The 14258-nt window shown below is 37.2% G+C and overlaps 1 protein-coding gene across 1 annotated transcript; it reads right to left on the bottom strand.

Moving 5' to 3' along the window:
* Nucleotides 1-651: 651 nt before the first annotated feature.
* Nucleotides 652-8781, bottom strand: LOC139454026 (polyadenylate-binding protein 2-B-like). The gene is made up of 7 exons (XM_071235510.1): nucleotides 8437-8781; nucleotides 7935-8046; nucleotides 7217-7278; nucleotides 6295-6401; nucleotides 3830-3917; nucleotides 2764-2876; nucleotides 652-1733 (listed from the first exon to the last, which is right to left on the bottom strand). Exons 1-7 carry the CDS (start codon nucleotides 8575-8577, stop codon nucleotides 1697-1699), a joined length of 660 nt encoding a protein of 219 aa, XP_071091611.1. The 5' UTR covers nucleotides 8578-8781; the 3' UTR covers nucleotides 652-1696.
* Between the last annotated feature and the right edge of the window lie 5477 nt (nucleotides 8782-14258).

Raw genomic sequence — 14258 nt, 5'->3', positions numbered from 1 at the left:
AAGATCCTTTTAGCCAAGGGACCGTCAATTTGCATACTGTCGGCATGTTGCCATTATGTGGATACCACCACGTGGATTTCTGTCCCTTCCACTAAAATGCGTTATTATTGGAGCCTTTTGACACCATTCAAAATAAAACCTCTACTTTTTGTTGTATTAAAGAGATAGTTTTATTTTAAGCTGATGATCCTTGGTTTGTCACCACTGGGTTAAACTAAAATTTATAGGAGCTGCTGCATTACCCTTCCACAGATAGAAGGGATATACTTTTCAAAATGGGGTAAAATCTAACTCACAACCAGGTCACACGTTGTGAGAATTTGGCACTCTTTTTTTTGGTCTGCTCTTTGGCCAGGAATTGCTGCTGGGAACGTGTTCTGCCCAAAACACAAGGCACATTAATAGAGACAGGGACATGCTCGACTACTTCCCTGATATTGCTGGAATATTGCTAAAAGCTGTGTAAAACCGTACTCACTCGACTATTTGTCAGAAGATTTACAGTTCTTACAGAAAGAATGAGAAGGATGTCTAGGAAAAGATTCCATCATTTTTGTCTTGATATGCCTGTTGGCAGTTCTCCAAAATGTAAATACAATCCCAGCCACTTGAAACTGATCAATGATAACAAAACAGGATCTCTTTCGACATTTTTATTTAACATTTTTACATTTTTTTCTTCACATTTTATACATCATTTTTTCTCTTTTCTGCACATATTTCTCTTTTCATATTTTTTTTCTCTGTACATTTTTTTTCAATCTTTTTGTTTTCAATATTTTCTTATTTTGAGTCAAATATTTTCACGTCAATCTGAAAGAAAATATGATTAGCATAATATCAACAAGATCTATGTTAAAATTGCAGACAAGAGAAAACACTGATAAATAGGATAATTCAGCTGAAAAAAAATGCATCAATAAGCAAGAAGTGCATAATTTACTACCCACATTCAAAACTAGAGACCATCTTGAGAGCATTTAAAGGGGAATGTCTTGAGGCCTTTTTTTAGTATGAAGAAAATAACCTTAAGGTGCTATTCTCCTGAGATAATGTGATGCAGTTATTTAGAAGCTAATATATGAAATATTCTTTCTTCTCTACCAATATTAGGGTTATAACTCAGAGGGATTTCAAGTGTCATTCATAGAATCTGCAGTAGTCCAGATTACTATGACATAAAAGCGCACATTGACAACAGTGTACACGTTAAAAGACAACACCAACAGTATTTTAACGTCCATAGTTAAGACCACCAAAATACACAATTATTCCACTATAATACAGGGAAGTCATATTCTGGCCTTGATAAAACAAAATACAAAAATATAGAACTGTAAATTTCTATTTCTTTTCTGCACCAGTTCATTGACAATCTGCCCTTCTCAAAACATACACTCATTCACACTTTCAAACGACCAATCCTCTCACAAGCCATTGTAAGTATGTTAAAATGATGGAAATATCATGCAGCAGGGCACATTTTATCCATATGGGACATACAAATAACTGTAGATCATGGATTTTGATTCTGCTACAAGAATAAAAGGGTGGTCGACATGAGCAATTCAAAACTTCTGACATCGCTGTTGATTAAAAATCAGGCTGTAACTCGATAGAATATTGGGAAGTATGAGTTATTTTACCACCATGGTTGCCACCATAGTATCCTTCATTCTTTCTTGTTATTTTAGTTTCAGTAAGGGGAATAGTAGGCTGCTCTTCGGTATCTCCTGAAACAAATAATTGTTTTCTATTTAACAAAGACAAACAAAATAACATAACCTCATGTATGTTACGTCTCCCCAAAGTTTCATTGTATCTGCCACTGAACTAACATTACATTCCTATTGATCTTGCACCACGTACCTGTGTTGATGTATACACATTTCACTGACAAAGGGCTGGGTACAGGTTATTACTTAGAATATCTGCCCCTAAACATGCTTACAAATATTTGTTTGCAATAACACATCACAAGAAAGGATTGACTGATAAAAGGAACACGTAAAAAGGAGCATGTTTTGCTCAAACAAATATATTATGTTTATCAATGAATGAGACGTATTGAAGTACACATACATCAGTTTTAAACATGTGAACAACAATATCTGATGAGGATATGGCATAACCTGTCTCTGTTCATGAAATAGAACGCATGAAAGAATAAAGAGAACAGTTCTTGCAGGGTGAACCTCATTGACAGGATAGAGTTTCTTTCACTTCAACCCTAAACAAATCACAATTCAGTTGAATACATGAGTGGTGTAGTTTGGTATGAATAATATTTAATCTTCGCTTTCTCCCAACAACATGCTCTGGGGTTGAATGATGTTTATTTTTTTATCTTTGATAAAAAATTAGAGATAGTTTCATTAATGCATGTTTTAGTGCTATATCCTTCCAAAGCCTTAGTGATAATTGCAAAAATGACCAATGTGAATACTTGGTTCGGGTTTGAGGTACTGAAACATAGTCTGAATTTCAATGATTGTATGGTAATACTGCACCAACAGTAGTTGGTAGAGTGTCTGTTAAGATATGAAGGTGTTCGATTATGGTATATCTGACAGAACCAAAAATGTCCTTCTTTCAATTGGGAGAATAAGAAAAGTACATAGTTACAAGAATTGAGAGAAATAATTCCATGTCTCAGCTATTTATCATTGGAAAGGGACCTTATTTAGGTTAACAAAATACTCCAGGATGCCTTGACCTGATTTAAAACAACTCGGCAATACATAAAGAAGAAAGGCAACAAACCCATAAGGTCTTCTTCCCCTGGGGGTAAACCCGCGTCCCCTGCTTCTACCTCTACTGCGTGGGAAGCGATTTGTGGAACTGATGCCTGGCCTATTTGTCCGTTTTGGAGAGACCTGAAATAGATTTGAAATAAACATAATACAAATACTGTACATGCTCATTTCAGATGGAGTATATAGCTAACATAAATGGGGAAAACATAATGCATCAGGTATCACAGCCTAAGGGAAAAACTAACATTATCCACTAACAATGTCTTATGCATTATTCCAAATTAGTCTGTATGAAGATAATGCTATCATTGCATTGTACCATAACATGGGATACACTTGTACAGTGGCTACTTCAACTTAGAGCACAACTAAATGGATGACCCAGATGTATATCCTGGTATGTACTGACATGCAAAAATCACTCAATTTAACAGTTGTATATTGAGTATACAGACACATGCTCTGTGAGTGGAGAGTGAAAAGTGCTCTTTGAATAACCTGTTCACAACATAAATATGCTGTTCATGGAACTGGAGTACTTAGCTGTGCTCTATAAAGCATTCTAAGACAAATAGAGGACCTGTGACATTAGTCTACTGTCGTGGTTCCATGCTAAAAAACAGTTGAGAAAACAGGGCTCAGCTTCATCCTTTGTTCTAGCAACTGTACCATTATATCCTGATAAATACTGTTATGTGTCCTCTGTATATCATGGTATATTACTTTGTCTACAGCATCTTCACTGACAATGACTTGATGTTACCTCTGTTAAAATATACCTTGTGTTCTATTTATCATGTTCCTACAAAAAAGGTTCCCTTGAACCATTCTTTACCATACACATTTCTGATTTCAAATAAAGAGAGCAATCACTTCAAAGCCAGTGCATATCATAACCAGTATGTTCTAAACAGACATGGTCAGTGCAATATTTGTAAACATTTCTTTCCTAAAAACACTACAATAGTATTAAAGTGATATCCTGATAATTGACAGCTTAACTCAGAATCAGCATGGAACCACAACAATAGACTAGCTACCGATGTCTGGGAGGAAGATTGCAGCCAGTTTACCTTAATTTGCCTTCCCCTGAAAAGTGAGTCATCCAAAGCCATTGCAGTTGCCACTGAATCTTTGTCAGCAAATTCAATATATGCAAATCTGAAAAATAAAATTAGTTTTGAGAATTGGAAACCGAGAAAACATCAAGTATGAACATACCGGTCAGTTGATAACATATAAAAAGTCCAAGATCAGAAGCGGATATGTTACAATCACAGAGGATCAGAAGTCCAACATGTGCAAACATCATTTCTTGGAAACATATATATATATATAATATCTATAAGTAATGAGGATAAACATGGTAAAGATAGGACATTCTTTTCAGCTTGGTGAAATTGATGGCCTTTCAACATGTTCAACATATTTCAAACACTTGTGCAGTAGGTTAAACCTACAAACGTATTCAGGGTACTGTTTATGATCAATACATGTATGATCGTTTGAGAATGGTGAAATCTTTGAAAGTCCCATTTTGTTTGTAATTCTTTGGATAAAAATCAGGTACCTGGCATTAATAAAATCAGTTCATAAATATTGAAAAATGTTTATTTCTCCAAGATCAGTAGCGGATATGTTACAATCACAGAGGATCAGAAGTCCAACATGTGCAAACATCATTTCTTGGAATATCAGAACAATGTATGTGCCACTGTTACTACTTTATATTAACTTTCTACACTTGAAGATGAGTAGTAAATGCAAGCTGCAAGCCAGAAAATTACTTAGGGTGACCTTTTTCTAACAGTTGTCAGGCAATATTAAAGCTTTTGCAACACTCAATGTTTGACAAAGTGCAGTAAGACAAGTAGAGTCATATTCTGGCAACTCGGTATGAACATGGTTTACTTACTTTACTTTACTTTACTGACCACATAAATCCAATTCGGAAAATGAATCTCTCTACACCATTTGCTACAACTGAAAATCCACTCAAAATTTATTTTGTTTTTATCAAATACTTCTCCATATGACTGTTTGAGAATGGTGAAATTATTGAAAGGCCAAATTTCTCTGTAAATCTTTAAATAAATTAGGTACCGGGTATGAATATAATAAGTTAATAAATACTGATTCTTTTTTTTTTACAATATTTCTCCAAGATCAGTGGCGGATATGTTACAATCACAGAGGATCAGAAGTCCAACATGTGCAAACATCATTTCTTGGAATATCAGAACAATACTTGTGCTACTGTTACTACTTTATATTAACTTTCTACACTTGAAGATGAGTAGTAAATGCAAGCTGCAAGCTAGAAACTTACTTAGGGTGACCTTTTTCTAACAGTTGTCAGGCAATATTAAAGCTTTTGCAACATTCAATGTTTGACGGACAAAGTTCAGTAAGACAAGTAGAGTCATATTCTGGCAACTCGGTATGAACATGGTTTACTTACTTTACTTTACTGACCATATAAATCCAATTTGGAAAATGAATCTCTCTACACCATTTTCTACAACTGAAAAGCTACTCAAAATTTATTTTGTTTTTATCAAATACTTCTCCATATGACTGTTTGAGAATGGTGAAATAATTGAAAGGCCAAATTTCTCTGTAGATTTTTAAAAAAATTAGGTACTGGGTATGAATATAATAAGTTAATAAATATTGATTCTTTTTTTTATACAATATTTGTCCAAGATCAGTGGCGGATATGTTACAATCACAGAGGATCAGAAGTCCAACATGTGCAAACATCATTTCTTGGAATATCACAATAATGTATTTGCTACCATTACTACTTCATAATAACCTGCACCACCTGAGAAGAATATTCAAGTTGCAAGTTGCAAGCTAGAATCTTATTTAGGGTGCCATTTTATTAGTCAACAAGTAATATTAAAGCTTTTGTAACATTCAATGTTTCACGGACAAAAAATGCAGTACCACCAGCTAAGTCATACAATGGCAACCTGGTATGTTGTAGAACTTGCATTACCTATTCCCTTCATATGTAATCATGAATGTTACCACAATATTAGTCAAACTTGGAAATAAATCTTTCTATTTGCATCAGCAATAACATTTGCTACAACTGAACAGGTATTTGAAATATTTTGGGATTTTGCCATGTGATTGTTTGAGAATGGTGAAATCTTTAAATGTCTTTGGGGTTTATAGGGTGTCTGGTGAAGAAAATGTACCAGGTATAGATATCATAGATGTATAAAATATTTAAAAATTAAGTGTTTCTCCAAGATCAGTAGCAGTTATGTTGCAATCACAGAGTATCAGAAGTCCAACATGTGCAAACATCATTTCTTGGAAATATCTTTCTATAATGTGTTGGCTATACACTTGGGTCATGGATAAGCTTAAAAACTTGCTTCATTATGATATAAGTAAATACTCTTGCTCTCATGATGCAAACACTGCAAACTTAAGTATCTTTCATACCTAAAAACATTATCATTAATGACATCAAAGTATCTTTCAAGCCCCAAAACAGTAATGAAATTGAAAGAGAACTCACCCTTTTGGATGGCCTGTGAATTTGTCACACAGAATGGTCACTCGGTTTACTGAGCCACAACCATGAAAATGTTGCTCCAATTCTTCTGCTGTGGCACCGTAATCAACCTAAAATATTCACACAAATTTTAAAGAATTGATCTTTCCCATAATGTGATAAACAGAACTAGAATTAAGAAAATACTAAGGACTCTTGTCTAAATGGGTGCCAGTTAGTTCTAATGTCAACTGCATCAATTGTTTCCATTTTGATGCCAGGTTTCTTTCACAAGGCATTGAAAAATTACTGCAGCACAAATTACACAGACTTTACAAGCAGCAATAGAAAAGTTAATGTCTCGTGCAACAGGTCAATTTGCTTATTCTCTATCAAACCATATCATGCATTTGCCAAGGTGGAGCTACCAATTGTTATTTGTATGTTCACATCCAAAAACAGAGGACCAAACCTATTGCAAATATACAATGCGGCACAAACATTAACATTATTGTATTTTAAAAACATTGCAACACAGATACACAGATAGTATTTCAAATAGCGAACTTATTCATTATGAAATAGTACTAACAGATATCAGTATAAATAGGTATCCAAATATTTCAATGAAGAATGGCCTAGTGACAATGGTTTGTTTAAAGTGTTTCAATATTTGTGTAGAAATTCCCCTTTTGTGAATCAATACAATAATTGGGAGACAACAAGTCAATGCTGAAGTGGTGAGGGAATATTGTCATTCACACCGTGCAGTCTTGGTGCAACAATATACACAATATACAAATAAAGGTTTGACTTGGCATACCACATGACAGTAATTGAACAATGACACATCTATACCAAATTTATATATAGATCAGTATCAATACCAACTTAAGCATTCAACATTGCAAAGATGTACTGCTTTTTAACAATAACATGTACTCACATTACCACAATATATTGAACGAGCATCAGCTTCTATTTTTTCATCAACGCTTGGAAAAGAAGCTGAAATGAACATGTACATGTAAAAGTTGCAATAAGTTACAACTAATATTACTGAGGTCATAAAACAAGTCTATTTACCTAATTATTGGACATAGGTCTTAGAAATATGTACCGATTATTTAACATGCTCTATGTTCATACAACACATGCACTAACCCTCAAAAAATACTTAACTTTGCCAAATAAAAATACACAGCAGTATTTTGTGAGGTTCGATGTCATAATTGTTGGGAGCTACCCTATACCAATGCAATGGTCAATTATAAGTTTCCTTTATTGAATGTAGAAATATGTTAGTGTTAAACTTAACCTATAATGAAAATATAAAAAAATACATGTAATCCACTTATAATTAATTTTCAAAGAATTTAGGCAGTTTCAATCAAAGCATGCCATAGCAAAGTTATAACAGTTACTTTCTTATCATAGCAAAAGTGCTTTGATGATGTTTGCAACTTGACATGTAAATGGATGAAAATATACACAAAACTAGGATGCCAACATTAGCAACCGCATAGAGTATTGATGATGCCATTGATGGATTGTGGTTGAGAAATGTGACTAAAGCTTGTGATGAAAACCAAACTGATTCCCCAGCACAACACAGTACTATCAAAACAATAATTTTCATCATTCAGAATCTGACTGCAACCCACTTATAGATGAAGAACTCATATTCATTTGACTATCAACTTCTTTCTGCATTTCTTTTAATTTTTCAGCTTCCTCTTCCATTTCTTTGACTCTGGCTTTGATAGCCTCGAGTTCCTGCAACAGTCATCAAATATCACATCGTTTTCACTACATAATGTAACAGATGACTTCACTAATATATTGAGTGTGATAATTGACATTTTTGGGTGAAACTTGTAACTTCACAATTCCATATTTGATGGCTTATTGCCTGTGTATATTATAATATATAGTGGAACTGAGTTTTACTTAGATTTATCAGAAACCTATTGTTATTAAGAAGGACATGGTTAATACAGTTCAATCATCTGTAGTAGCTAGCACATAATTTAAACTCCGGGTGTATAGAATCAAACATGAACAAACTTTTGGCCTGACTAGGCCTATGCGACATTTATCTAAAGCATATTGTTATGTTATAATTGAACAGCTGTAGTCATATGTTTCAAGTTTGTTGATACGGACCGGATCTTCCACGCCAACATCTTCCGTCGTTATTGCACTTGTGTCGGCGTCAGTGGCTTCGGGATCGAACTGACTTGTGTCGAAATCTCCATTGGTTTCTGTAAAACTTTCTTCCTGTTCACCATTTTCAATATCGGCCATATTTACGAAATAAATATACACTTAGAGACACAAATAAAGGACCGTATGATTAAGAGAGGGATAAAATGTGATAAAACAAATGAAGGTAAACAATAAGAAAGTATTTCGTCTCTCGATGGTAAGGATTAAGAGACAGCCGTTATGCAGGAAACAAAGAGACTTTCATCTAACAATCTATCAACTTCCGGTTGCCGTTCGGAAAACCTCGTCTAACTGTCGGTTCTTTGATTTTACGACTGTCGTCTAGAGGCCACTGCAAAAGATCAAGCAGAAGCAAATAAATAGTCAATTTCGCGAACTTAGCTATACTCTAAGCCTGATACACGACAAGCGATAGATCAGATTGTGGTCAAATCAAATAGTACGCTCCACTTTGCCGACTTTTTATCGTTGGTGTGTTCCGATTGCTCAAACAACGGATAAGAGTAACCGCCCTTTGAAAATTTGCCAAATCGGCAACACCTAAAACGGCAAAACAAAAAACACCAAAATGGCAACTATAGTCAAAACAAAATTAATGAAAATATGTTCAAGTGAAGAAGACAAGTAGAAGTCCTTTTATTTGTTGTCCAATTTCTATAAAGAAAGGATTAAATAAATAATCCGTACAAGATTCATTTCATTTTCAGAACCATGTTTGCTGACATTATTATAAGGGTAACGCTATTTTTCAGGGCATTATCATTTGCAGAAGCCCGAGGTCTTCCATTAACTGCCCGACGAAGGAGGGCAGTTGAAAAGACCGAGGGCTTCTGCAAATGATAATGCCCTGAAAAATAGCGTTACCGTTATTATAGCTAAAATGGATGGAATTTGTTATCAAATAAAAAGAAACAACAATGTCGATTTTGAAACATTTACTGGTATCAACACGAATGTCACTGACCCACTTTCACAAATATGGAAACGTCATAGAATATACCAGATGACGTCACTATTGAACGTTACGTCACCTATCCCTATCCAATGACGTCACCTAACAACGGGCGTGATAATGGCCCGTCGTCAAGTAATATATATAGAATACTAAACGAGCTCCCGTGTAATACCAATTTTATGAAACGAGTGAATAGTTGTGGTATCTGACGAGCGAAAGCGAGTCAGATACCACAACTATTCACGAGTTTCATAAAATTGGTTTTACACGAGAGCGAGTTTAGTATTTTATTTATTACTTGTCATTTATAATGTGTTTAGAATTATACTGTTGAGTGTAAATAGGCTGACACCTACACGATCCATGCATGGCATAATCCAATTGAGTTTAACAGAATAATACTTCAAACACGTCAAAAGTTGAAACGTATGAATTTAATATCATACAATGGTCCACCTTTAGATTTCAGGCGTTCGTCCCACAAAATTATCGTAGTGCTAAGGCTATCACAACTCTCATAATTTAACTTAGACTAACGACTGTCGTTGCGCTAGAGTACGATCGCCTTGTGGAACGGGGCCTTGCAGCTCAAAGTTTACAATGACGTCACAATACCCGATGACGTAATTTGTGGAATTTTGTTGTAAGATCCATCGGCAAAACAATACCATGTGACGTCAGCCTAGCAACAAGGTTGCTGGGGTCATCGAGCTCATCCCAGTGATCTATCATATCCACACACAATGTCGTTGAATACGCCAAGGGATGTTGAGAGCTTTCAATATTTGTTCGTGAAACGTGTTCCGAGAGTACATAAGCACGCGTTTTGGTATTACACAATGTGTAATAAAGCTGTATGTTTATTAAACGGGTGATCTCTTCACGGGCAAGTAATAAGAGGGCATTATCAAGTTACAGTGGCCCGCTCATTTCTGATAACATGCGGGCGTTTTTATGATAATTCTATCCATTTTAGCTATATTGTATGTTATAACGTAAACGCACCCAAACAAAATTAATCATTTGAATATTTTTTTTTATTTAGGGCTATTTACTCCACAAGATAGTAAAACACAGCTGTTATGTTCCTGTATTAACGATAACATAATCATTATGTTCAGATCAATGGAAGTTTTAAGTTGAAAAGGTTGAACTAAGGACGCAACTCTGCACAATTAGACGACTGGGCCACCCGTTCTCCCACCAGCAGACTCCTATGATTAATGATAGAATTGGTAAAGTGCCTGCCATGCAAAGAGCTCGAAACATCATACATTCTCATCAAAACCAGATCTTAGGTCTCGCTCTCGCAAAACAAAGTAGCGAGAAGTAAGATCTGATTTTAATGAGATTGAACAAAATAATGATCAACTTCACCTAATCTCAACAATATACATATCATGATGTATGGATAATCGCGAAAGTAATTCATGTTAAGAGAAATATATACAATTTGTTCCTTGGGTATATATGGCGTGAGAATATCTAATGATATTAGTAAATTAAGACTCTGACAAATTCATGCGCAAGGAATTTGTGTATGCAGTGCATGGCAATCGGCAGATGAAATAAATAGGTCGCTGGTTATTAAACCAACGTAATCAAAGGGTAGTTTGTTTTTTTAAAAAAGGAGACGACTCTGAAACAGTGTATACGGTAGCGGGAGTACAATGACCGTTTTGGCTCCTATTGTTAAGTGTTTGTTATTTCGATTTATTTCTAAACTGACCAGTATTCCATCTATTTGACGACGGCCTGTCAATGAACGAGTCTCGTTCAGACAAACCAGTGGTTGATCTTATGAGCACGCAACCAACCATGTCACTGATCCTGATCTCCCGTTTTTACAGGGAATCTGTCACTCAAAAATTAGTCTCTTGGGCCGTCAAAAAACCCGTACAAGGACATGGGGAAGGTTATTCAAAACTAAAACAAGCGTTAGCGTAGGGTAATTAGTTTCAGTACATTTGTGCATCAAAATCCTTTGACCCACCCTCGTAATAAATGGCCGGTTCCTAATTCCTGACTGTTTGTTTGTTGTTTGTAACAATATACTAGCTGCATGACAGGGAGAGGTGAGGTGAAACGGTCTTTAGAATCGCGTTCAATATTATTGCTCTTATATAGCGAGGTGCATGCGCGCGCGCGTGCGTGCGTGCGTGCGCGTGTGTGTGTGAGTGCGTGCGTTCGTGCGTGTGTTGGTCGACCAGTACTTGTTTTAATATATCATCGTATCCCAATTGCGTGGATAATGCTCATAATATCAATCACTGGATTGTCTGGTCCAGACTCGATTATTTACGGACCGCCGTCATATAGCTGGAATATTACTGAGTGTGGCGTTAAACAACAAAGAAGAAGAAACAAACGAACCTGTTTTAGCCCCTTAATGCCGAGCGCCAGGCAGGGTAAAAACAAGTACCACCGTTTAACGTCCTCTAGAATGATGCGGCCGGGATCAAGCCCCAATTCTCCCTCTCTACCACTGGAATAGGAGGTTGTCTGACAGGGATAGGCTAGCGTGCTTGGTCAGTTGCCTGTCATCCTACCAAAGTGATGTGGCTTGCTGCTCATGTCAGTTACTGAATTTTCTGGTCCAGAATCGATAACTTACAGGTCGTCGTAATATAGCTGGAATATTGCTGATAGCGGCGATAAACAACAAACAAACAATTAACACTGCTGGGATGGGTGTTTTTCAGAATAGGGGTCGAGTGTCTGGTGTGTATCTACGTTTGAACATTACTGTGTTTGAAATCAAAACAATCTGACAGTGTTACACTATGTCAGCCAGGATATAGAAACTGGGGTACAGTCTTACACTATGTCAGCCAGGATATAGACACTGGGGTACAGTCTTACACTATGTCAGCCAGGATATAGACACTGGGGTAAAGTGTTACACTGTGTCAGCCAGGATATAGACACTGGGGTACAATGTTACACTGTGTCAGCCAGGATATAGACACTGGGGTACAGTGTTACACTATGTCAGCCAGGATATAGACACTGGGGTACAGTGTTACACTGAGTCAGCCAGGATATGGACACTTGGGTACAGTGTTACACTATGTCAGCCAGGATATAGATACTGGGGTACAATGTTGCACTATGTCAGCCAGGATATAGACACAGGGGTACAGTGTTACACTATGTCAGCCAGGATATAGACACTGGAGTACAGTGTTACACTGTGTCAGCCAGGATATAGACATTGGGGTACAATGTTACACTATGTCAGCCAGGATATAGACACTGGGGTACAATGTTACACTGTGTCAGCCAGGATATAGACACTGGGGTACAGTGTTACACTATGTCAGCCAGGATATAGACACTGGAGTACAGTGTTACATTGTGTCAGCCAGGATATAGACATTGGGGTACAATGTTACACTGTGTCAGCCAGGATATAGACACTGGGGTACAATGTTACACTGTGTCAGCCAGGATAAAGACACTGGGGTACAGTGTTATACTATGTCAGCCAGGATATAGACACTGGGGTACAGTGTTACACTATGTCAGCCAGGATATAGACACTGGGGTACAGTGTTACACTATGTCAGCCAGGATATAGACACTGGGGTACAATGTTACACTGTGTCAGCCAGGATATAGACACTGGGGTACAGTCTTACACTATGTCAGCCAGGATATAGACACTGGGGTACAGTGTTATACTATGTCAGCCAGGATATAGACACTGGGGTACAGTGTTACACTATGTCAGCCAGGATATAGACATTGGGGTAAAGTGTTACACTATGCCAGCCAGACATATCAGGTATAGACACTGGGGTACAATGTTACACTATGTCAGCCAGGATATAGACACTGGGGTACAGTGTTACACTATGTCAGCCAGGATATAGACACTGGGGTACAGTGTTACACTATGTCAGCCAGGATATAAGCACTGGGGTACAGTGTTACACTATGTCAGCCAGGATATAGACACTGGGGTAAAGTGTTACACTGTGTCAGCCAGGATATAGACACTGGGGTACAATGTTACACTGTGTCAGCCAGTATATAGACACTGGGGTACAGTGTTACACTATGTCAGCCAGGATATAGACACTGGGGTACAGTGTTACACTATGTCAGCCAGTATATAGACACTGGGGTAAAGTGTTACACTATGTCAGCCAGGATATAGATACTGGGGTACAATGTTGCACTATGTCAGCCAGGATATAGACACTGGAGTACAGTGTTACACTGTGTCAGCCAGGATATAGACACTGGGGTACAATGTTACACTGTGTCAGCCAGGATATAGACACTGGGGTACAGTGTTACACTGTGTCAGCCAGGATATAGACACTGGGGTACAATGTTACACCGTGTCAGCCAGGATATAGACACTGGGGTACAGTGTTACACTATGTCAGCCAGGATATAGACACTGGGGTACAGTGTTACACTATGTCAGCCAGGCCATGGACACTGGGGTACAGTGTTACACTATGTCAGCCAGGATATAGACACTGGGGTACAGTGTTACACTATGTCAGCCAGGCCATGGACACTGGGGTACAGTGTTACACTATGTCAGCCAGGATATAGACACTGGGGTACAGTGTTACACTATGTCAGCCAGGCCATGGACACTGGGGTACAGTGTTACACTATGTCAGCCAGGCCATGGACACTGGGGTGCAGTGTAACACTATATCAGCCAGACATAACAGGTATAGACACTGGGGTACAGTGTTACACTATGTCAGCCAGGATATAGACACTTGGGTACAGTGTTACACTATGTCAACCAGGCCATGGACACTGGGGTACAGTGTTA

This window comes from Haliotis cracherodii, unplaced genomic scaffold (genome assembly GCF_022045235.1).
Source record: "Haliotis cracherodii isolate W230 unplaced genomic scaffold, xgHalCrac1.p SCAF_10, whole genome shotgun sequence".
Lineage (NCBI taxonomy): Eukaryota > Metazoa > Mollusca > Gastropoda > Lepetellida > Haliotidae > Haliotis > Haliotis cracherodii.
The sequence above is the reverse complement of the archived record's forward strand: the minus strand, read 5'-3'. Positions and strand labels throughout refer to the sequence as shown.